The sequence below is a fragment of the Plectropomus leopardus genome, chromosome 23 (assembly GCF_026936395.1).
Source record: "Plectropomus leopardus strain MGB_pleo_1.0 chromosome 23, ASM2693639v1, whole genome shotgun sequence".
NCBI classification, from domain to species: Eukaryota; Metazoa; Chordata; class Actinopteri; order Perciformes; family Serranidae; genus Plectropomus; species Plectropomus leopardus.
Window position 1 is genome coordinate 12,106,583 of NC_142198.1, and position 24,220 is coordinate 12,130,802.

Consider the following 24,220-nt stretch of genomic DNA (forward strand, 5'->3'; position numbering starts at 1 on the left):
AAGACTGCCGCTGATGGATACTTATTTAATTATCATCTTGGAACCCATTGGCTATTGGCCCTAAAGACGATAAGCCTCTGGGGGCAATGGCTAATATTTCCAAGGTTCTGGTGTAGACAGCGGATATCTGGGCCAAGCCTTCCTCTGCTGTGCAATTTCTGCAAATGAATTCAAATATGAAATTAAAGCTAATGAAAAGCGATGTCATTGTCAGACAATAGCAGGGGGGTTCCAAGATTGCATTTTGGCCATTATGTTCCCCCTTTTTTGCTCTTCATACTGACTGTTTACCTGCCACTCAGACATAATACTACCTCAACTACAGACGGACTATAAATGGATCCGAGAACATTTCTACTAAAATCATGAACCTTTACCAACAAGTTCTGCATAAATATGCAGATATCTGTGTATAGTGGTTAATTAAATATTGATTTATTTTTGCACTGTTGGATGTTACACAAAGTACTACAACGCAGTGAAACTAATAAAAGAAACAGTAAAACAGAAAATAATGTAAACGAATAGTAGAATGTTTTTGAAAATATACTTAGTGGCTTGACTACAAAGACTTGGATTAACAATGTAAAAAGTTACCTGAAGAGTGGCAGTTGTAGGTAAGACATCTTTATTGCTTTAAGTCCAAGTAGACACTTTGGTAGCAGCCTTTTGAACAACTGGTCAAAAAAGGGAACATCAAAAGTGTCCAGATGAAAAAAAATATATAAAGACTCTCTTTACACCTTGCACAAAAAGTCTGAAATCACAAAATTTGTTGAAAATCTTTTTGCAAGTACCATATTCCCTCAGGGCTGCTTGAAGGCTGCCCTGAAAGCGTTGTATTAACCTCCACTGAGGAGTCTTCACCATTTTCTCTTCCCTAGATTTAAGAGCCTAGAATTTTTTTTGAGAAAACGCAACCTTTGGCGTCCTGCCGTGCTGTGAGTGGTACTTCCCAAAGAGTGCCAGTGGCCCTGAACTTTTCAGATTCTGCCCGGCGCACTGAAACGAAATGCTGAAAGGAAAGAATTGGATTCTCTTTATTCAACAAACACTCCCGCTTGGTCCCCTGGTTGCAGAGAAGCAAACACATACTTGAAATGACTCTCACACACTCAGTCAAAACACACACCTGCCAACTTGCTGTCACATCCTCATATCTTGATCACGCTTATACTGCACATACTCACAGACGCGGATTCATTTGTTCAACCCCCCTCGAAGCACCTCCTGGTGCAGTTTTTCCAATTTGTAAACACTTCAGATTAATCTGGATTAAGCCGTTCAATACACTAAACCGTCTTCTAGTATAATAACTGTAGTTTGGATGGCATTACTTTCCTGTAAGAGCTCAGCTGTGGGAGCAGGTGGAGGCAGGCTGTCACCACACAGTCTTCTTCAAGTGTGTGTGCTCAACACTCACTGTAGACAAATGTGGAGTCATGTATACAGGATGGTGGAGGGCTTTATTCCACCTACAGCTTCTCGCAATCATGCCATTTTTGCTTGCTAATGAGGCACAGTTAGCGTTGCTCTCTGAGGTGGGAAAAGATGATTGCCTGAGCACCGTAAAAAATGATTTCTGTGTCTGTGAATTTATGATAGGGTCAGACACTAGTATATATCTTGCTGCTGTTATATATATATATATATATATATATATATATATATATATATATATATATATATATATATATATATATATATATATATATACTGTGTATTTGCCATTGTAGTTATTCATTGATTCAATATAATAGTTTTTATCATATTATTCCAAGTATAACTACAGTTCACAGCAGTGTTATGAGTTCAGGTGAATAACGGTTGATAGAAATACTCAATTCACCCCCATTTCAGCTTCATGCTGTCAAATCACATCAATATTTTACTTTTCAAATATCACCATCAGCACCCAAACTCACAGCCTACAGTTCAGTCTGCTCGGCCACTTCCCTGGGAAGTTAAAGATAATGCTTCGGCCCTACACCTTTCCCTTCCATAACATTTTATGGGTGTGATTCACTGCCCGGCTCTAAGATCACTCTCCTGGACCGCAATTAATATCCACTCAGCCTTTTAGTTATTTAATTGAATCCATTTCAGTGACAAAATACGCTAGTTATGTTCAACTGTGCCAATAATTAGATCAATCCATGTATCTTATTGTTCTTAGAAAGTGTCGGCACGCGCATACATGCGATTGACAGTCTGCTGTAATCTAGTCTCGCCTGTACGTATCTCTATCAGCTCACGGAGTGTGTAACTACATTATGTGCTCGCACCTGGCTCGCGATATAAAATGCAATGAGCTCCAAATGGCTCTTGGACTGTTGACTTTGCTTCTTCATATCTCTCTTTCATCCATGCCAGCTACAGCAAATAAGACCACATGGGCTCAGTAGCTGCAGCGCTTTTCTGCCAGTCACTACAGGCAAACATCCAATCACTTCAGCCAAAAAAAGCTTAGCAATGCTAATTGTTGGGAAGACACAAACACACAGAGGTCAGAATATGCTGCTCGGTTATAGTCAGTTGGATGACACACATTGCAATCCATATCATGCCCTCTAGCAAGGCATTTAATCCTTTAGAAAATCATCGAAATGTCTAAAACTGATTTGATTTTGTTTTCAGCTGACATTTCCCTTCTTTTTTCACTTCCTCCCTCTTTATCTCCCTCATTTATGTTCCTGTCTGCCACCATCAACCCTTCCCAGATTGCTTGTGCCGTATTCGCCGCCCTGCTCCACTTCTTCTTCCTCGCGGCGTTCACATGGATGTTCCTGGAGGGCGTGCAGCTCTACATCATGCTGGTGGAGGTATTTGAGAGTGAGCACTCACGCCGACGCTACTTCTACCTGGTGGGCTACGGGGTTCCCGCGCTAATTGTGGCCGTCTCTGCCGCAGTGGACTACCGCAGCTATGGCACTGACCGAGTGTGAGTACATTTGGAGTAAGGTGGAGCTAGTTTGTGAGCACATTAGGCTTCACAGTCTGTCTGAATGATTCAGAGGAAGTGGCTTTCCTTCCTGCACGTACCTTTTTGAGAGAGTGAGTTATGCATATAAGTATACAAGTAATTGCTTTGACATTCATTTTTGCATGAGGAGAAGTCAAACTCATGTATTATTGTTGAGCGCACGGACAGCTTCCGGAACAAGTGCATTTGTCCACTTAACCAGCAGATATTAAAAGAGATTTCCACCAGTTTTCACCAAAATGCATTTAGTAAGCAGAACAATAAATGTCCTCTATTGTTCTGAGTTTTGTCAAGAACATAATTCTTCCACAGCTTGTGGTTGACAAGAAAAGTTAGTGGAAAAATGATTGAGGAAAAAAAATGATTTAGGAAAAAATAAAAATTGATGGGTGAAAAAATTTTGATGGTCTAAAAAAAAAAATTGATAGTGAAAAAAATTCTCCCTGATAACTTTCTCGGGGCATTTTTTTTCTCACCATTTAATTTATTTCTACCCTATTTTTTTTCACCATCTATTTTGTCAACCATCAGTTTTTTTCCACTAAAATTTTGTTTCCACCATCTATTTTTTCTCCCCCATGTCACTTAAGCAGCTCTGTAGAAATCAATGTAGAATCTGTGGATTAAGTCTACATCCTGATATGGAAACCAGGTGGCCAAGAAAACCCAACAGGCGTTCCTTGCTTAACCCCACCGTTCTGTGTGCATCAGCCACAGAAACCCTGCTAACAACCTGACAACTGTTTGTGTTGGTTTGAGGCGCTTTGACAATCTCACAGATGACGCTCCAATAGCTTTTGCTCATCATCAACTTTTAATGAAGCAGAACCGTTTGCTCAAGCTGCATACATTTTCCCCACTGCTGAATTGACATGGTTCTGACAGTGAAAAATGCGAACTTCAGGAGATAGTATTGCTGGATGAATGGGGGGCTGTTGCGGTAATGTCTTCAGCGTTTTCGGATGCACAAATTACAGAGGGAGATTTAGAAGAAGGGAGGAGAGAGTATGAACAGGGAGATAGAGAGTGAAAGAGAGAGAAAGAGACAGGAGATTAACAAAAAGATGGGGAGAGACGGAGACTGCCTTTTTGTATTTCCTGCAGAAGCTACATAAGCTCTTTCCTCTGCAATACAAAGTGGTCTATAAAGCAGTGTAATGCCAAGCAGAGGAGCTCCCTCCATTCCTCACTGTTAATCTTAAACCCATCTGAAAATAATGAAGACCGGCATCAGCAGTTTGCTTCCAAGATGTTTATCATATATGGCACACACACACTGCCACACACATCGCAACTGGTAGACAGTGCATTTGTAGATCGGCAGAGCCATAGTTCTTGGTGATGGATGAGGTGATAGCTGCCACCGCCTGAGCCTTGGCATCATGTGAATAATTAAAGCCTGCCACCGGTGGAACAATTATATGCGGCCATTGAAGGATGAGGGAAGGGACAAGGCGTGACACGTGGTGAATAGCAAAGGCTGGGGGAGGGCACGTATCCCTGCCGCAAATTGATTTTGGGGGACCGCAGCAGCGCTTTATGGGTGGTCTCACTTTGAGCAGAGATAGCCAACAAGTTGCTGTCAAAAGTGACCCAGGTTTGGTGGATAGCCGAAGCCATGCCCCAGTGGCTCATGATAATAGAGCACATTAAAATGTCCGCAGCAGCCTGAAGGTCAGTGAGCTTGTGAAGTCACCTGTTCAAAGTCTGAGATCAAATAGTAATGTCTGAACCCAGAGAAGTACACTAGGGCTTCCATTCAATTACTCTGAGTGATTACACTAAATGTGCCCTTGAGCAAGGCATTTTAGTCCTCTCACATTCAGTGAAGGTGCCTAGTGTTCAGCAAAGCATTGATGTGATACCGTGTATTGTCTCCAGTTTAATGAAAGTAATATATCAAACCACCTGTAAACTCAGAAGACAGAATTCTGAGGCTTTGGTCTCAGTAATTGAGTTGGCGCAACAGTAGTCCGTCCGCTCCACTGAGTATGCAGAAAAATAACGTTGGCTGTTGTTGAAGGTGTCCTGTGAAGTTTTCTATTGAGTGTCTCTCACCAAAACCACTTTGCATCCTCTGTATCACGTGATCAGCAGAGGTAGTCTAGCCAACAAGCTAATCTGGTAGCATGTTTACTGCAATTTAACCACTATTGGCCTTGTTTGCTCTCACTATCTTAAGACTGGTTGTGGGTTTGACAATGTAATTTGTTTTTTTCTTTCTCATCAACAAAACCACACATTAAAGGATCTGCATTTTTTTTTTGTTGTTGTTCTTTCAGTAATACAGATATTTAAGAAAATTAAAGGAAAAGTCTTATTTTGGAAGGAGGTTAGTTGCTGCAAGTCTTTTTTTATAGTAGTTTCTCTACAATTATTTTTGTACCGGTTACTTGCACAACCAAACAAACATTGTGGTTTCGACAGTTGTGTTGTGGGCTTATGGGCCACTTATTAACTTACCACTGTAAAGTATACAAGCTACCAACAAGTATCCGACTGACACAAACAGCTATCAGCCACTGTCTAGTGACCTTGGTCTTGTATATTGTAGTGTACCTTTTGGAGTCTCATGCTACCACTCTTCTGGTCTTCTTTCCTGCATGTTGCTGGCTTATTGGTTTCTTGGGGCATTTGCTTGAAACCACTTACAGTAATTTGTATTAGATGAACACGAGTACCCAAACAAAACGGGGACCTACTCATCAAAACATTGCCCCAAACTTCTCAGCGTACCTTTAATCAGTGTTATCAAACACCGTGCACAAGTACATAATGTGCTCCAGGACTTCAGACTGAATCAAAAGGCCCCTGGTGATCTCTTTGGCTCAATTATTTCACATTGCTTTAGTCACTCACTTGGTCATCAGCTCACTATCACGCCAACAAATGACTATCTCTGTTGCAGAGACGTCTTTGCAGATTAAGCTGCCATGGCTCAAAGGACAGTCTGTCTCAGATCGCTGCAGATTGGTGTCACAAATGCCAGAATACTCGGTGCAAGCTGTTGGCACAAGCTCGGCTTGTGTTTTGACTGGCACACATTTCTGGTTTTTATTGCTCGGTTACTAATGGAAAAGTGCACAAAGTAGCATACCAGGAGGGAAGATAAAACTAGATGTGCTCCAAAAAGCCAAACACAACCGTGACACAAGTGGAGACGGGGAGGTAGAGGAGGCAGAAAAAAGAAATGACAGCCTGCAGCTCCCACCGCCCACCATGTCTTTAAATCTTTCTATGATCTGAAGAAGAAGAAGGCAAAAAAACGAACAATAGAAGCTTCAGCATAATTTATAACTGCGACGTTCGGAGCATGTGCTTTGATGAGCTGCCAGGGTTCTGTGCATGTTGTGCGTCTTTTGTTTGCGCTTGTTCACTTCTTTATGCATCCATATGTGTTTTTTCTGTGTTGCCTCCTCTCATCCATTGATATCAGTGAGGGGGAGACATATCAAGTCCCAGGAACAACAAAGAACCACTCAATTTTTGTCCTGTCACTTCTTATACAGTATTCTCTCTCGTTTGTCTGCCTGGGCTTTGGTGACAAAAAGTGAAACATGTACAAAACTTGTCTATTGCAGTTGAGGTTTTTTTTGTCGGAATTTTCAATTTGTAGGGTGTGTAGCTGTAAATACTGTTTTCCTCCAAGAGAATGGGACCACAATAGCAGTCATTATATCATGGATGATTGTATCTTGCTTTGTCTTGTGATCAGAATGTGTTTTATGGGGAAAAAAAACACGTAACCTTGAAGCAGAAATGACATTTTAAGGCAGCATGCCTAAGTAAAAACATATATGTTTGCTTTTTATGCCTCTGTACCTGCGATAACTTTGGCCACGGCATTATGTTTTTGGCATTTCCATTCCATTCCATCTGTCCCATCCTTGTGAACATGATATCTCAATCCGTGAGGGAGTCTATTCAAATTTGGCACAAATGTCCACTTGGACTCAACAATAAACTGCTAGATTTTGGTGGTAATAGGTGAAAAGTCAAGGTCACTGTGACCTTGTCTGTCTCATTCTTTTTGCAATATCTGATGAACACCTTAAAGTACATGTGTTTCATTCTCTTGCAGTATCTTAAGGATAGAATGTTGACTCAAAAATAAAGTGATAAGAATTCGGTGATTGAGGGTCAAAGGTCAAGGTCACTGTGACTTCATAAAATGAGCTATGGCCATATTTTTTGGCCACATTGGTGAGACTATTCTAGGACACTTGGATATAGATCTTTTGTGCTGTCAGGTGGAAGATGTGTGTGAAGCATTCATGTTTTCACAGACATGGATGTAAACTGTAAGTGCGACTGCGAGGTGGTAATTCTAGTTTAAATCTTTGTCTTCAGCGCTTTTTAGTCATTTTGTAAAGCCCAGTGGTCTGTTCCTTGAAAGTGCCTGATACTGTACACCTCAATTGGACTTAAAATGCTATTGAATTACAGCTGATACTCTGCCACTTCCATTTCCCCCCCTCTGTCAGCCTGAATGACAACACGCCCATATGAACTGTAAAATTCCAGTAGCCAAAAATGGAGGCGTCTGTCTGCTGCAGCAGCGGAGATTAAAAGATTAATAATTCAACTACAGGTCATGAATCAAACTTTTTTTTACCATTTCAAAAGAGCCCTGCCACCCTACAGCAGCCCTGTTGCTTCTGCTCTGTATTTAGTTTTACTCAGCGAAGGAGAATTGACTATATGTGGTGTTTGGATATGAAGTGTCAGGTCAGGAGAGCGTGCTATTTAATTATTGACATAATTACAGCAGTCCTAGAAAGTCATCGCAGTTAACGTGAACATGTAAGACACTTTGTTGAGCGCACAAGGACTGTGTGTGGCCATGTCTGTCAGGGTCAAGGTCAATCTAATTCCTTTGGAGTGATACAACTAGGATTCAATTGAGTTCTAATTGAATCATCCATAAATTATCATCTGTAATGGTGATTATCTATGTTACCCAGGCAAATTGAAACAGAATCGAGCTAAAGTCTAGTCACTCCCAGCTTTTGTGGCGCATCCCTTACAGTTTTTTGTTCCATCCCAACAATTTTTTTTTTCTTTAGCTTTGATGGTACACCTGTTTGGCTATGAAAGCCCATCATTATTGCTGTCATTGACACTGAAAGCCCCCTTTCCTCCAAATTCTTACTGATGGCCATAATTCTTCAAACTCCTTGCGGCAATCTATGTTTTTGAAGAGCCTATTCCTCTGTGTCACTCCAGCCTCCTACTTGATGTATATCCTCTGAGCAGGAGTATAAAGCTATAACCTCAAATCTTTCTCTCTCTCCCCCCTCCTCCTCCTCACTTCCTCTCCTCACCGCCCTCTCTCTCACTTCATATCTCCCTCTCCTCTCACTCTATCTCTTTCATTGCAGTTGCTGGCTTCGCCTGGACACCTACTTCATTTGGAGTTTCATAGGACCAGCAACCTTGATAATTATGGTAAGCGTACCCCCCGCCCACCCCACCACCCCCCTCCTGCTCATTAACCCTACTTAGCCTGCGGGTCGTCGCTTAAATGGTCCAGCGAGATCCCTTTTTCTAGCTCCTATCCTCCCTTTTTTCTCTGCCCTGTTGAGCATATATGCCACCGCCGGGCACGGAGCCGTCCAGAAAAACGAATGAGGGGTGTAGAGAATATATTGCAGTTTGTCACCCCGCTGCAGTCACCGGCTGAGACAATTTTTGGGGGGGATAGAGAGGTGGGGAGAAGGAGAGAAAGAGAGTGAACTCTGCTCAGTATGCAGTGTTGGAGTAATCCGCACTGCGATTATGATTGATTTTGTTCCCGTTCCAACTCCGCTACCTTTTTCCATCTCCTCCTCGCAGGCACGCAGACAGCTCTGGGTGCGAATACACAAGCATTATGCAAGAAGGACCCGCACACACACTTTCTGTGTCTTTCCCAACTAGGACAGCCCCAATTTTCTAATAAAATATCACATTTATTGATCCAACTGCTTTAAATCTGATGTCAGAGTGACGTTCATCTAAGCATTTAAGCTAATGCCAAGCTGTAAATATTGCCGTGCCACAAGAGGTGTGCTCCTAATTTCCCGAGACACCAGTCAGCCATCATAATAAATATTAGAAACCAGTAAATCAACTCATAAATATCCTCAACAAGTAGGAAATGTGACAATATTCTTGTTCCGCGGGACCCGAAAACTCTTACTCAATACAAATACTCTCTTACTGCCCAGTTGGATGCTAAATCCAAACACACATAATGCACTTTCACGCTCCAGTTTTGTGCAATCATTCACAATATGTGCCTCATGACTCACTCCTTTCTCTCTTCAATTTACAAAAAAGAATATCTGTGTTGGAAAGAAGGCTCCTGCTCAGATCCAATTGTACCCCTGGGAATTTGGTAAGGGTTTTCAGCAAGGATGCATTTTAAGCAGTTAATAATTTTTTTTTTTTTTATAAATACTCACCTCATATTAGCGTAATGTCAACTGTGAACCGCAGTAAAGTAAGTGAAAGCTTACTAATTGCCATAATTTTTTAGGAGTCCTTCTGAAAAGACCCCCATGCTGTGACCAGATTCGACTCATTATCTATTTTTTTGATTACCGACTCCAGAGAAACAGAAAATAATGAGATACACCAGAGTGGGTCTGTCACATGTACAGTTTTTTTTTTAACTATTCAGCAGTCAAACACAAGACATATTTTTTTTATTATTTTTCTGAATAATTACAGTGTATTTGGAAAACATAGGTGCAAAAGTTCAACTCACTGAGACATGCTCGACTCAACTTCTGTTCGTGTTTTTTAAGTTTTATTTCTCAGTTTGTCTTTTGAATAGAAAATGTGGTACATCAAGAAAACAGAGCGCTTGCACAGAGCAGGAAGGTATATAAATGTGTCCTATTTTATAAATAGGGCATATCAGAGTGTTGATGAAATTTTATCCCACCACTTAAAGGAGCTCTATATGATTGCAGAGTGTGATAAAAGCATGCTACATTTCCTGTACCAATGCCATTCCGATATCAGCGGTAACTGCTATGTATGTGCAGTGCAGAGTGGCAGTGATTAACTGCCCAGTGGGATCAAACACAGGGACTCACATATACATGTAGGTAGACTGTCTACCATGACAAAAAACGATCGGATAACAACACACACAGAAGGAGCGTGTCTTCTTTCTCTGCTCAGAACACCATTACTCCACTTTATCTTTACATAGCAAATAGGAGAACAGTTACAACAGTGCCTACATTGGTATTTTTGCTTACTGTGATGTCATTTCTTCAAATTCTTCATATCTCTAAAATCTGTACAACCTAAACTAAAAAGTTATATACGCATGTCAATAATCCATAATGATTGATGAAATAGTTGTCATTCAAAAAATAATAGTTAAGTAACATATCATTATTATTATTGTCATATTATTATAATACTACTACTAATAATAATGATAATAGCATGTTTTCGCATCACATGTAACTTAGCGCAAAGACATCATAGCACATGATAAAACGGAAGACGGTAGCCTCAACTTTGTGCTGCAAAAAGAATGAATAACAATTATAGTTTTTATTTTCAAAATATATATATACAGGATTCATCAAACAGAAACTTCCTGTGTCTCTCAGCAGGATGTGAGTTTTTAAAGGTTTAATGTTCTGAATATCGTATCAAGCTCCTTTAAAGGCTGTCATTGCAGGCGATACAGCAGGTAACATGATGCTATGAATGCTGTAAATTCTTCAAGCATTTCACAAAAATTTCATGTTTTTTTTTCTTCTCCAAACTGTAAAAGAAAATGAACGCAGCAGCAGTGGCACTTATTCCCCGTGGTTGTCTCTAAGTGTGAATATGATGAGACAAGTGTGAATAAGTCAGATGGAAAGGCTCCCTCATACAAGTATGCAGCTGTCTTGTCTCACCGTTCTCTGTTTAGTCTGTTGTACCACCATGGAGGTTTCACAGGATTTTGTGCTCTGTTTGGCAAAGTGGGAAAGCGAGTCTGGCTGTGGCATTCCAGCTCTGTGCTACAAAGTGCTCTGATTTAAAATGAATGGAACTGAAACAGAAAACATACAAGCTTACCCCCCCCCCATCTCTCATCTCTCTCTCTCTCTCTCTGTGAATCTCTGTCTATCTCTCAGCTCAATGTGATCTTCCTGGGCATCGCTCTCTACAAGATGTTCCATCACACGGCCATCTTGAAACCAGACTCCGGTTGCCTGGACAACATCAAGTAAGAGCACTCAGATCACCCAGATATCCATTAAAGTCATCCAGAAATAGCACTCCTTGTGACGCTTTGTTACAGATGGAAAGAATGTTTCAATATGAGTGTGACAGGCTCGCCAACACAGCCTGACAGCTGATTGTATCTACTCTGTTTGAGCCGACGCTTCCTCCTGTTTCCTCCAGTTTCCTCCAGTTTAAAGAGCAACATTTGGATGTTACTCTGTATTCAAGCTGATGTTCCTGAGCAATTCACTTTTCCTTGCTTCCCCCTTTGATATTTTGAAACCTCATTAAAAGCACTTAAGGTTGTGAACACCCAACCCAAGGGTCCTGGAGTCTGAGCCTGCAAGGTAAGCACCCCCTATTATGCTGAAAGGTTGTGTCAGACGGGGTTAAAATCAAACAGGTATTCCGTTGCGTCTCCATCATTATCTGAAGGACGCTGTTGTCTGCCACGGGAAAAGGCCAGGAGACAATCTGACAGACCTGACCCGGTGTTATCTTGGTGTCAACACGCCGCCAATGAATATTCATATCTTGTGTGTGTTTTATGTGTGTTTGAGTCTGGTTATCTTCTTATTCCTGGCTGCTTTCAGATAATAATAAAGCTTAAGGGACAATGATCACTATAAAACTTAGATTCAAACTTTGGCATTTACACGTTTGCTCGTTAAAGTTTGCCATATATTTACCGCCTAGATAAAATTTATTTTAGTTTTGCTTAGGTAAATTTCAGCTAGTAAACGTTTTCTACTAAAGTTTCACATTAAGTAGCATTACTTAAGGCAAGGCATCTGGACGTGCAATATGTTTATCTACAATCAGTAAAAATGCATATCCCCTTGTGGAATAATAAGAAAGGCAAAATCTGTCTGTTTAAAAGTAAAGGACCATACTAGTGGTTAAATGTTTTATCGTTTTTATTAGTAAGCTGCTTGTGTTTTTGTCATTTGGGTGTAAACCCATTTCAGTATGATGGAAAAGTCAAATAGTTTCACTTTTTTAATCCATCAAGCAGTAACATTAGTGTTGCGAGATAATAAATGCAGCTGTCATATGATCCATTGTCACTGTAAAGATATTGATTAGTGCAACTTGAAACTCCTCCACTCCACCCCTCCCTCCAAAAGGCTTTTTTTAGGGATGACAGAGGGGATTTAGAGGGAGATAGGAGGTCAACACTATGTCTGAAAACGTCCTTTAATGGCTTGGAACCTGAGGATTAATTTGAGATGCTGCTCAGCATCGTCAAGTTTTTAAGTCATAAGTATGTGTGACTCATAACTTCGGGCTTTGGACATGATGGACATATATGATAGCCATTCTCTTGCCCAATTATGTCTCATAAGTTCTTGCACCGATTTTGGGTTTCATAACATTTCTTACACAGATTTCGTGTAGTATAACTTTAAAAGGCATACATACTGTGAGTGCCTTATGGTTTCTACTTTGTGGTTGTAAAGTTCCATGAGGTTATAATGATCGTAGGGGTAGGTCATTTTAAACAATGATTTCCTTTTAAAAAATTGTCTCATTACAATTAAATGGCTACTGTGGGGGCTAACATTTCACATGAAGAAAATTGGGCTCATTAAATCCACAAGAGTCTCAGCTTTTCAGTCATTTTACCCCAAAACTGCATTGGACTAGCATAAAGTAGAGATATCTGCAAAGGGTAAGACTTATTATACATCGAACTCATTCACATATCTTGAGGCGAGAGGTCAAGGAACCCTGTGTGAAAATTTTGACGCGCTATTTAACCTTTTTCTCAACAAGCTAGGTTGGTACCAAAATTCAGCCTGCTACAGCCTCCAAAAGACAGTAATGTCAGACGGGAACACATGCATCCCCATGGCGGGGAAGAGGTTTAGGCACTAAAACATTTTGCATTAAACTCCACACGTCAGTTCAGTTACTCTCCTAAAAGTTTCATCCTGAGCTCTGGCTAGACGCTAGCTAATAAAGAGTTTTAAAAGTTGGTTTTAAGGTCCCTTTACCCTGAAGAATGACACAGCATTTTCGGTCATTGTATTTGACAAAAGCTCCAGCTACCTGGTGTCAGGACAGACTCGTTCTACAGATGGTGTAAAGTTGTTTTGCCGCCCGTTTGCTATGATGGATAAGGGTCTCTGCTCTGTTTTTGCTGTCTGCCTCCCTTTTTTTAAGCCACTCTGGACACATTAGTCTACTTTATGGCTGGAGCTGTGGCTGTTTTTTTTTTTTCTGGTGGCATCACATCACTGGTTGTGTCTCAGCACAGTGGCCCTGTCTGCCCTGCTCCTCTCAGCACAGTGATACACACATAAAAAAACAATCTTCTGCGAGCATGATGTAGCATGCTAAAGCTGCAACATGTCAGACCGTGCTGTGTTTTTCCATCACAAATTCACTCCAGGATGTCCCTCAGTCAAGCCGAGGTTTTTAAGCGTTGCTTTAGAGTAGAGCCACGGTGTGACCCGCGCTGACATAACAGTCACCTCAGGATGACCTGTAGCAGAAGGGCAACTTTTAAAGATGTTCAGCTTGCATGAGATCTGTCACGAAAGAAAAACACAGAAGTTGCAATATTTTGATGTTTTGTTATCCTCCTGTGAAGTGAGGGAAGTGAGTTGCATCAGCACTCCATAAGTTACTTATAATGCAAGTATTCACTAAGTAAATATTTCTGTATTGCTAAATTAGAGATCATTTCACCAGTCGTCACATCCAATAACTTCCAACTGCAATTGTTACAGAATAACTGATAAAACTATTAGTCTGCTGTTATTTGCTCTTTTTTTAATAAAGAGTAAAAAAAAATATGGAATAAGGTCGAAGCATCTGACCTGACACACAATAAAAGAAAAGATTTTGAGTTATATTTCCCCCAAAATAACACAGCAACTTACTGTTTACCTAAATTAAATGTTATGCCATATCCTCATACCTCAACGAAAGAATATGTAGTTTTCCACTGACTCCCCAGATGACATATATGATCATTGGAGAGTACCACAACAGTAAGATAATGTAAATCTTTATTATACTATTCAAGTTTAGAAACATTTACAGTTTTAAACACCATGTTAACATTGTTAAATATGATGTTATTAATGTGACTTGACTTCAGACAAAAATTATTTTTATGACTTAGGTACATTACTTTAGTCAACTTTAGTACATAATTTTAGATATGTCGGTGTTGAATTTTGTGTCACATGGGACGCAAGTTTGTTTGGTTTTTTTTCTGACATTCTTATCCTACTCTTAACCAGTTCCATTCCTCTTGCCTAAATCTAACTGAGCCAACCAACAGAGGCAATACTACTAGCCATTAATGGCTAGTATGGTGAGTTATGCCTTTGTCATCCTTAAATAAAAAGATTGGCACACAGGACACAAACAGCAATCTCTTGGGTGAAAGTCCTGTATTTGTTTGACCCATCCATCCACCCTAACACAGACTTTATCACTCTTTATACTACATCATTTAACTTCCCCCTTTGCTCACGACAATTATTGAGGCCACTAGAAGTCACCGCCTAACAACAGAAAGGGTTGTCATACTTGAATACATTTTTGTCTGGCCAAAAGCTAAATCAGTAAGCAGAATTAGTTGGCTTGGCACAAGAGGGTTTTTCCCACTCAATATAAACTTCATAAATACCACTAATTGTCAGTTTTCCATCTATGCATATGAAAATTAACCAAAGTAATACCCACAGTTCACCATATTGTTGCCCCTCTAAAACTGTTAATCTTGGAAGTTAGGTTACAGGTTAGGTGAACACAGGTGAATAGATGTAGCATCTTATTTACACATTATTAAAGTGTTATATAGTTACTGTATTGCATTTCCTAATTTTAAATGTTGCAACCAAATATCAGTCATTAAAAACTAGCTAGTATTCACGAACAATTTATGCAGGACTTTACCTTCAAACTACAGAATTTAAGAACAGCTAGTGCAACCCAATCCTGGTTTTACTTTTCAGCTTTATGAAAGAAGGCTCAACATTTCTCCTTCTGTTCTTTTTTGCCTTGCTTTGTCAAAGCTGTAATGAGGTCCTATACTTCCCTGCGATGTTGATAATAGGTTAATCCAAACTTGACACATTTTGAAGTAGCTACATGGTGAAAGCCATTCAGTGTCACATCTTTTGTTCAAGTTTTTCATCAGATTCTTGGAAATAACAGGCTATGTGTTTTCTAGGCTATTTGATTCTGGTGTGTCACAAAGAAAAAGTAGATCAGTCGTGCACTTTGCAGCAATGAAAGAACAGCAATCAGGTTATGGCAAGAGAATTGTGAAGCAGCTTGACTTGTAAATGATCTGAATATACAGTGAGTGTTTTTCATGACTTTCTTTTTTGGACGTACTGCTTTTAAATATTGAAACACGTGGCTTTTTCCCATGCCTTTCCTTTATTATATAAAAATCTCTGTTGGGACTCTGCTCACAGTGTGGATTCTGATCATCAGCACAGTCTCAGATACATGTTTATACTCAGACATATGCACTATAAGCACAAACTAATACAGAGCCCCAATCTCAAACATCCGCTATGAAGTTCACAAGCGTGGGGGTTCAAACACTTGCAGAAATACAGGCAGACCACCTGCAAGCCCATTTCTTTGGCTCTCTCGCTTATATACTAAGGTACAGTGTGGAAGTAGATTGCTTAGTAGAACACTTTGATACACCTCCAGACCACGAGTGGACCAGAACAGCGGGAACATCGAGCAAAGCACTGCTTAGAAATACTGCCACACTTTTCTAGATAGCATTTTCCAACTCCCATTTCTGTATGTTCCTCATCTTCGGTACCGCAAGATACATTTGTTCTGCAGAAAAATATTGACTGCTGGAGTTCTCACTGTCATATGATTTATTACACTGGCCTCCCATAATGTGCCAAACAGCTGACCTCCCGACCCCCGAGTCTTACTGACTCCGAAACAGTCGGCAATGTTTCAGATGACCGTTGGAAAAAAATGGTATAGAGCAGCACTGCTTCTGTGAGGCCTCATTCATCTGACACAGTTTTTAAGTCAAGAGCCATTTCTCAACACACGGCTGCACAAACAAATTTAAAAGAACGGTACTGCCTAGCCAGACATATCACAGTGCTTGTGTTAATCATCAACACATCCTAATAGGTAAGTAGAATCTCTAACATGGATTGAAATAACATTTTTGTTATCCACTTGTCTCGCAACTAGACAAAAAAGCCAGATACACTTCCAATGTTTGTCCAATTTGGTGTCGCAGTCAGTGAAGCCTTCACTATTATAACTGAGTCAATTAGTGCCATTATTGCCTGACTTTCCCATATGAGCTTTTCTTCGAGTTATCAAGGTGAACTGGTTTGATGCTGATGATACCACGGGTTAATTAAGTCAATTTAGCTCCGTTTAATGAGGTGTGTCTTCCTTTGTCTTATCTCTCTGCCATTTGATTCCTCTTTATGGCTTGGTGTCACGTTTTCTGCTCAGATTTCATCATGCTGCCTTATTTTAATATGAATGTTTCATCTGCTGTGTACCCCCCCCGCTTTTTTTCTTCTTTTGATTAGCACTCGCATCCTGCCTTTTTATCTTAGCCTGTGTTTATCTTTAACATCTCTCTGTTTTTCATCTTCCATTTTTCTTTTTCCTCTTCATTTTAGCTACCGTTATTATGATGGATGTGTTATTGTAGAATGGCACTGGTAAGATGCAGCAGTTCTCAGTGGAGGATGTAGAGTAGAATTGATATTGTGTTTGATGTGTTTTTTTTCCCCCTCCTCATCCCATAATGGAGACAGCGGCTGCCACTGCCCTGTGATTCATTGATTACAAACGTGACCTTTTGCACCTTTGTGACTTTAAATACCAAACCTGCTTCTTAATGCGGCATACTTAGAATGTGATGGACTGAACATTTTTTAGAAAGAAAAAATGACTTTTGACTTGCTTAGCAGATAAGAAACTTCAAATAAAATATGCTAACGAGGATGATTTTAAAGATTAAAAATAAGACGTCTCACATCAAGAACTTGAGCCATTGATGTCTTAAACACTTTGAGGCGATTAGCATTTTAAGCATACCTTTGGTTCAATAATTAACACCCTGTCGCGTTGATCACAGCACTTCCTCTTTTGCTCCCAAGAAACAGCCTATAAAGTGACTTCATACAGATTTGGAACAGGTTGAATTGACCAATTGCAGTCTCATACATAAATGATCTGTGCCATTGCAATGAATGGCACCTCTGCAAATTAAGTCATTTTGAAGGAAATTGGTGGTAATTTGATGCCAGTCTGAAGTAGTTCTCCGCTCAAAATTGCTCATTTTTGGCATTTCTTCTTGACAATTAGCACAATTAAGCGTCTCTCTTTCTTTTTTTGTGCTTCGAAAGCCTACAAGTGTTCTGCTGTAGCCCTCAGAGATGGATAGTATATCTATATATTGCACCACCATTCAGATGAATATGATTTTCTGTTGAGCACATTTGAGCCAAAGTACTTATATTGCTTTCATACTATATTCAACAATCAAAAACTTGATTAAAGTACAAATTTGATTAAAAGTATTCCTAAATAACTTGATTTCCCTTGCCAAACACTGCACTTAACATATACAATTTTGAATTTAATGAATGCAGATATATGAACCGAGAGGTTCTGCAACTGTTGTAGCTTTCAGGAATACAGTCCTGACAGGATAAAACTCCACTGAAATACACCCTCTTTATTCATAAGTGAGCTGTTATGCTTTTCAGTGACTGTTATGCAGTCTCTGAAGTTTTGCCTCAAGGCTCCTTCCATGCAGCTCTCAAATCCATCCCCATATTTTTATCTGATAACTCCAGAAAGAAGATAAGCCATGTGCGATATGAGTCGTAGCCTCTTCATATCCTGTCCTCTCCGACACATTTCTTCTGACCTCTCGTGTCTATCATAAACCATTCTACGAACGCTAGTTAGAGGACAATATTTTTGCTCTCTTTGTGCCCAATTGCTTGTGTTTCTGTGTCCACTCCGGGGGCAGTCGCCTTGATGAAGTACCTCTCCCACCAGGTCATTAAGACAGCCCTGGGAAAATTATGTTTAATGGTTGCCCTGGCGAATTCATAAATCATTTATTTTGCCGCACACCTGGCCCATTTATAACAGCTTAAATGCGGAGGTTTGCCAGCATTTATAAGGGGAGCTGGATACTTTAGTGAACCAAGATAATTATGGTTATCACGTGTAAATCACAGAAAAAATCCCTCTGTTTGGAGGCTGTGAATGTAGCTTTTAATCTCCACCACCAAAATAATCCATCATCCCTCTTGGTGTATTGTTTCCCTCTTAATGTCTAAATTTATACATTGTATAAATGTCCGCACATTTTGGATTACACCTCTCCATGTCTTGTTATATGATTTGATTCATTTCTGCCTGTTTTCTTTTGTTATTCTTGTCGTATCGCTCAGCTATCAGGATTATGAACCCGAGATCAAGTAAGACAAAATTGAAAGGACTCCTTTTCCTATAATGCCATCTTTCATTTTCTCCTCCGTATGACCAACTCTTCAACCCAAATCCATCTAGGTGCCTCTCTGAATCATTAACATGATTTATTGTGGAGTACTCAGTCATGTTGAAGGCAGCATTAGTGTGCACACAGCGCTCCTGTCTTAGATATACATACAGATGTGACAAGCAAGATTAGTTTTAAATGGTACCTGTATCTTCACAGTTCAGTCTATGGAAATATTACTACTTTAGTGTAAATGTGCTGCTAACGTTTGGCAGTTTTCAGTCTTTTCCCCCAATCTCCATCCTGTCGGTATAAATTATTGAAAGAGAGAGCCAAAAGTAATGGATAAATACTTGAACTACATTAACATAATAGAAAATGGTTGAAACAGTTATCTAAGGCTCATGAATAAACAGTAGAAATTTTCATAAGAATGTCAATTTTAATGTAATTAATTGCAGATTCAGTTCCATTCATAGCAAAGTTTAGATTTCTGGACTTTTATGAATGCCTGCTGTCACCATTTTTAACAGTGTACAACTTCTAGGTTTTACTATACACCTTAGAATAACCACCTTTACAGTTATAAATAACATCCACAAAGAACACAAAAGGTCCACGCCTTAAAGGGACGTTTAACATAAAACAAAATACTCATGTACTTATCAATCTAGATAGTTTTGGTGTGAGTTGCTGGATATCGGCCATAGAGGTTTCTTTTTCCTGACTACAGTTGCACTACATTGCACTAAGCTTAAGGTGCTCAAATTGTCAAAAAACTACATTTGAATGACTCAACAGCAATGTCTATTCCATGACCTGGTTACTCCACTGACCTTGTTGTGAGCAGTTTTATGTGGGAACAATTTTTTTCCTACTGAACTACATCTGCCAAACGTATCACTGCACAGAAGAAAGCCTACATCTCCTGCTAGCTCACCTAGCACCACTGAGCTAATGTTACAGCTCAGCCAAGGAGGACGCCATTAATGTTTACATCTCACGCTGTCACAAGCCTCTCATCCTTGAGCAGATGCACGCTTCCCTCTGTGCAGTGATGCGGTTGGCAGGTGTAGTTCAGCGGAAAGAAAATTCCCGGTGAGTATGAAACTGTTGAAACTGCTCACAACAAGATCTGGGGATTATCTTGAGTAAACAGGTCATGATTTCTGGAGGGAGACATTGCTGTTTTTCAGATGTGTTTTGTGTGTTTTTTGGCACTTTGAGCACCACAAGTTAAGTGCCATCTACTTTCATTGTATTGGAGAGGCAGACATCTCTACGGCTGAACTCCAACACTTGGCAGCTCGCGCTTAAACAATCTAGATTGATAAATAGCTCTACAAGTAAAAGGAAAAATATGTTTTATTGGTTTGGGGTTAAACTCTCCCTTTGAGGTCTTCATCAGGTTTAGACTAATATATGAAATGAAATAAATTAATAAGATTTGAAACTTAACCCTTACTAATTGTGACCAGTGGATTCTGATCCACCACACTGAGTTCACTATGGCAGCTGACATCCTCAGAGTGCCTCTCAACATTTATGCAAATTCGGATTGCATAAACCTGAAAATGAGAATATTGAGATATTACTAACACAACAGCATGGAGTTTTCCATTATTTCAGAGGCTTGGGTATTGTTTGCACTTAATCAAGATTACGATGTGCGTAATTGTGCTTTGACAGTGCGTACCGCTCAAAGTAGAGGCTGCAGAGGAAAACATAACCACCTTTTTCAGGTGGCTGTAAATTGAATCAATCAGTGCAAAGAGTCTTTATGCATGCAGGCTGTTGTACATGACAGATGCTAGCAAGAATAAGATATCAATCTTAACTCCGCCTCGTCTGCAGGAGTCACCGAAATACCAAAAGGGTGCAGGTGAAGAGAAAGTGTCACTTCTCTGCCCATGAAGATAGAGCCCCTCACTCTTAATAAACTCTGTATACTCAAGGGCATTTATCAGCGGTCGACCTTTAAGCTTGAGTAAGAATTTACGAGACACTTTTTCCAAGCCTCAGGTAATAGAATCCAACATGTAATGTACTCATGAAAATAGTCTTGTAATGAAAATGCCATATTTGTTTCCCTCCCCATTTATACAGACCTCCATTATCGTATGTATGAATCTGCATCCTTATGATCATTTATGGTTTTTAAAATCGTCAACAGCATTATCTGAAAGAGTGCAAATAAGGAGAGGACAAGGTAGCAAATAGGAGGACAGGTTCAGAGAATAATAATGAAACCCATTATCATTCCTCTTCAATTTTTTCCCCTCTTCATTCATTTTTGTGCATTTTCTCACTCACAAGAAAACCTTGAAAACAGTGGAGAACATGAACCCTTGAACTGATCTGATCATTTTGGGGATATTTTTCAAATCAGTGGTAGCACGCACTTTATTAAAATCGTTTTGTCATACTGGTACAATCCTTGTAGGTTCGTAACCACTTTTAAAGTACTTTGAACTCACTAACCTTATTAAATGGTTTGTAAGATTGCTGTTTGTTATGTTCCAGATCCTGGGTGATTGGGGCCATTGCCTTGCTATGTCTGCTGGGCCTGACCTGGGCCTTTGGGCTGATGTACGTCAACGAGAGTACGGTGGTCATGGCCTACCTGTTTACCATCTTCAACTCCCTGCAGGGAATGTTCATCTTCATCTTCCACTGTGTGCTGCAGAAGAAGGTATGGCTTCATTCTTAAGATGTGCCATGTGAAATTGTATGATGTGAAATTACTTACCTGCACATATCAATGATTTCATTTCATGCTCCAGCAAGTATGCCAGAAAAGCATCTCCAGATGGGCTAAGTATGAGTTTTGTACATGGATGGACAAGACCACATGACCACCATCCCCAGGAACCCATTGTGTCATAGTCTATCCATGGATTTGTTAGCCTTGGATTTGGTCTAATCGTTGGCTTGTATGTGCTTGCTTGTGCTATGATTTCATACAGGTGCGTAAGGAGTATGGAAAATGCCTGCGTACTCACTGCTGCAGTGGCAAAAGTGTGGACAGCTCCATTGGCTCTGGAAAAGGCACCGCCTCTCGTGCTCCAGGACGTTACTCCACAGGGTCACAGGTGGCAGGACTTTTCATGTTCCCCTCTTTCTTTTCTTTGCATTCTTCATGTATTACACTGGACTCTTTCCTCTTTATCAGGACAAATCATCTCTCATTTTGTTTTGGATTGCCACCAAATTTTATCTTTACATTGTCAGTCTGCACAACTAGAAGCAAGGGCGACTTATACCTAAATAATAATCCGTGACATTACACAGATGTGCACCTCCTTACAGAACTAATGAGAAAAGATTTTAAAGGTGACTGTGGAGCTGTACATGATCGATTGCGAGGAAGTACAGCATATGTCCTTGTTTGGAAGTGATAGCAGCAAAACTTCATGTTTGTTGAGCTCAATATTTTCCAAGTACACAAAGTCAGTTTGCAGTTCATATTCACCGGAGCAGGCTGCACGTCAGTAGAGCGGTGACGCTGACTAAAGTATTGGCTCGAGCCTTGTGAGGAATTTGTTCATCCTCGCGGATGCAGATTTGACTTTCTCTGCTAAAATCTGCAAATTCTGTCTCCTTGTAAAATGAATTGTTAATGTATTCCTCCCACATTGACATGAAGTATAGGATGAATTGCCACGTTACACTGTAATTGAACATCATATCCATATTCTAAAGATTGTGATTTCCTTCCAGTGTTCAGATATAAATAGTCCTTGGAGTCAAGCATGCAGTGGCAACCCACGATACAAGCTGGATTCTGTACACAGATCAAAGCGTTTAATTATACACAGTGCTTTGACAAGATGGCTCTAACCTCATGCTCAGTCGCTTTATACGAGCAAGACAGGAATGGAAACACTCAGAAAGACGTGCTTGTTTATTGCTTACTCTGAGGCTTCTAAATGAATGTGTAATCAGCAAAGTACATTCGAACCCACTGGCAATGAATAGTTCAAGTTTTTATCAGTCCAAAAAAAACAAGGAGCAGTAGCAGTGTCATTTTCAACCCATCTGTGACTCTCGCACGGGGGACAACATGACGTACAATATGTTAATGTAACCGTCTGTGTCAGTGTGTGTTCCTGTCAGGATATATGAGCTGTGTGTCACCTGGGATTGACACAGAAGTGCCTAAAAACAACATATCCATGTGAGAGTGCACTATCGATCATAACACCTCTCCGTGGGCATTTTCCCACATCATTTATGATGTGATGATTAAGCTTTTATGGAGGAAAACATGCTCACGTTCTGAATGTCAGCCTTAAAGGACTACTTCACCCCCCCCTCCAAATGACCATTCGAATATGAATGACTTACCCCTTTATGTTGAAGTCATGAAGAAAACTTTTCTTGGTTGCCTTTCGGTAAACTAAGAATCCAAAAACAGACAAAATGTTTGATGAAGTGAGGTCAACAAGACAAAAGCATTTTAAAACATCTGTTTACAAACTCTCACACAACTCGTTGAGTATGATCCAAGTCTCATTTATCCAGTCACATACTAAGTATTTTCCAAACAGACAGCCCTGTCAGATGGGAAACTGAATGATAGTGAAACCTATCTATACCCTCTTCAAAGACAGACTCCATTGATAGAAATAGTAATTTTACCTTGCTGAACACAGGAGCTGCTCTACGACTGCTGCCGTGATTAGTCAGCCATTTGTGTTATTGTGTGACTCTGGGGAATCCAAACTAACCTTGTAAATGTTAAAGTCAAGTAATGACATAACAAACTAACTGATTGAAGCAGGGGTAGACCAATAGCTCCCATGTTCAGTGAGGTAAAATTACTGTTTTTGTCAAAGTCTGGCTTTGAGAGAGAGAGCATAGATATTACCTTCCGGTAAGAACCTTCTCAGAGAAGGCTGTCTTCTTAGATAGTACTGAGTATACAACTGAATAAATGAGATGTAGATTATCCCGCACAAAATGTGTTAGAATTTGTAAACAGATGCTTTGATATAGTTTTGCTGTTGTTAAATGCTGACCCCTTTAACTTCAATTAATCAAGAGTTGTCTCTGTTTTTTTTATTTTTTGTTTACCAAAGGCATGCAGAAAAAAACAAACCAAAAACCCTTCTCTGCACAAATTCTACTTAACACAGGGCGAGTAATTGATATACAAATTGTCACTTGGGAGGGTAAAGTATTCCTTTAATGGAGAATTTCAGGAAAAGAGATTAGTCGAGGTGCTGTGACAGGTGCTCTAAATTTAGGTAATGATGATGGCAGTGGCAATGACTTAATTAAGTTGAAACCTGTCTGAAGGCAATCACAGAAAAAACTTAAAAGCATTGCTTCATTGCATGACTTAATGTTGAAGCTGTTATTTTTGACTTGGGCCCTGCCATTATGTTAAATTTTGCACATGGTTCATAATAATTTGGTGCTATGCCTGTATGAAGATGATACTTCAGTGTAATGTTATTATTAACGACAGAAGTGATCACCTAAACCACAAAAATGAGACCTGGACGGAAGTGAAGCATTTC

General features: G+C 39.9%; 1 protein-coding gene and 1 long non-coding RNA gene across 11 annotated transcripts in view; one reads left to right on the forward strand and one right to left on the reverse strand.

Moving 5' to 3' along the window:
• LOC121961921 (adhesion G protein-coupled receptor L3-like) overlaps positions 1–24,220 on the forward strand; it is a 273,036-nt gene that overhangs the window by 225,519 nt on the left and 23,297 nt on the right. For 6 of the 10 annotated variants that reach the window (XM_088073194.1, XM_088073195.1, XM_088073201.1 and 3 more), the window contains 7 exons: positions 2,721–2,941; positions 8,365–8,431; positions 11,116–11,207; positions 16,855–16,896; positions 18,649–18,675; positions 21,219–21,387; positions 21,662–21,787. In XM_088073194.1, coding sequence (XP_087929320.1) covers positions 2,721–2,941; positions 8,365–8,431; positions 11,116–11,207; positions 16,855–16,896; positions 18,649–18,675; positions 21,219–21,387; positions 21,662–21,787 — 744 coding nt within the window. The remainder of the gene's footprint in view (positions 1–2,720; positions 2,942–8,364; positions 8,432–11,115; positions 11,208–16,854; positions 16,897–18,648; positions 18,676–21,218; positions 21,388–21,661; positions 21,788–24,220) is intronic. The other 4 variants (XM_088073198.1, XM_088073199.1, XM_088073202.1 and 1 more) reach the window with 1 other exon arrangement.
• Positions 12–934, reverse strand: LOC148185652 (uncharacterized). Its single transcript, XR_015775630.1, has 3 exons — positions 798–934; positions 598–677; positions 12–158 (listed from the first exon to the last, which is right to left on the reverse strand). It is a non-coding gene; the product is annotated as an uncharacterized LOC148185652 (long non-coding RNA).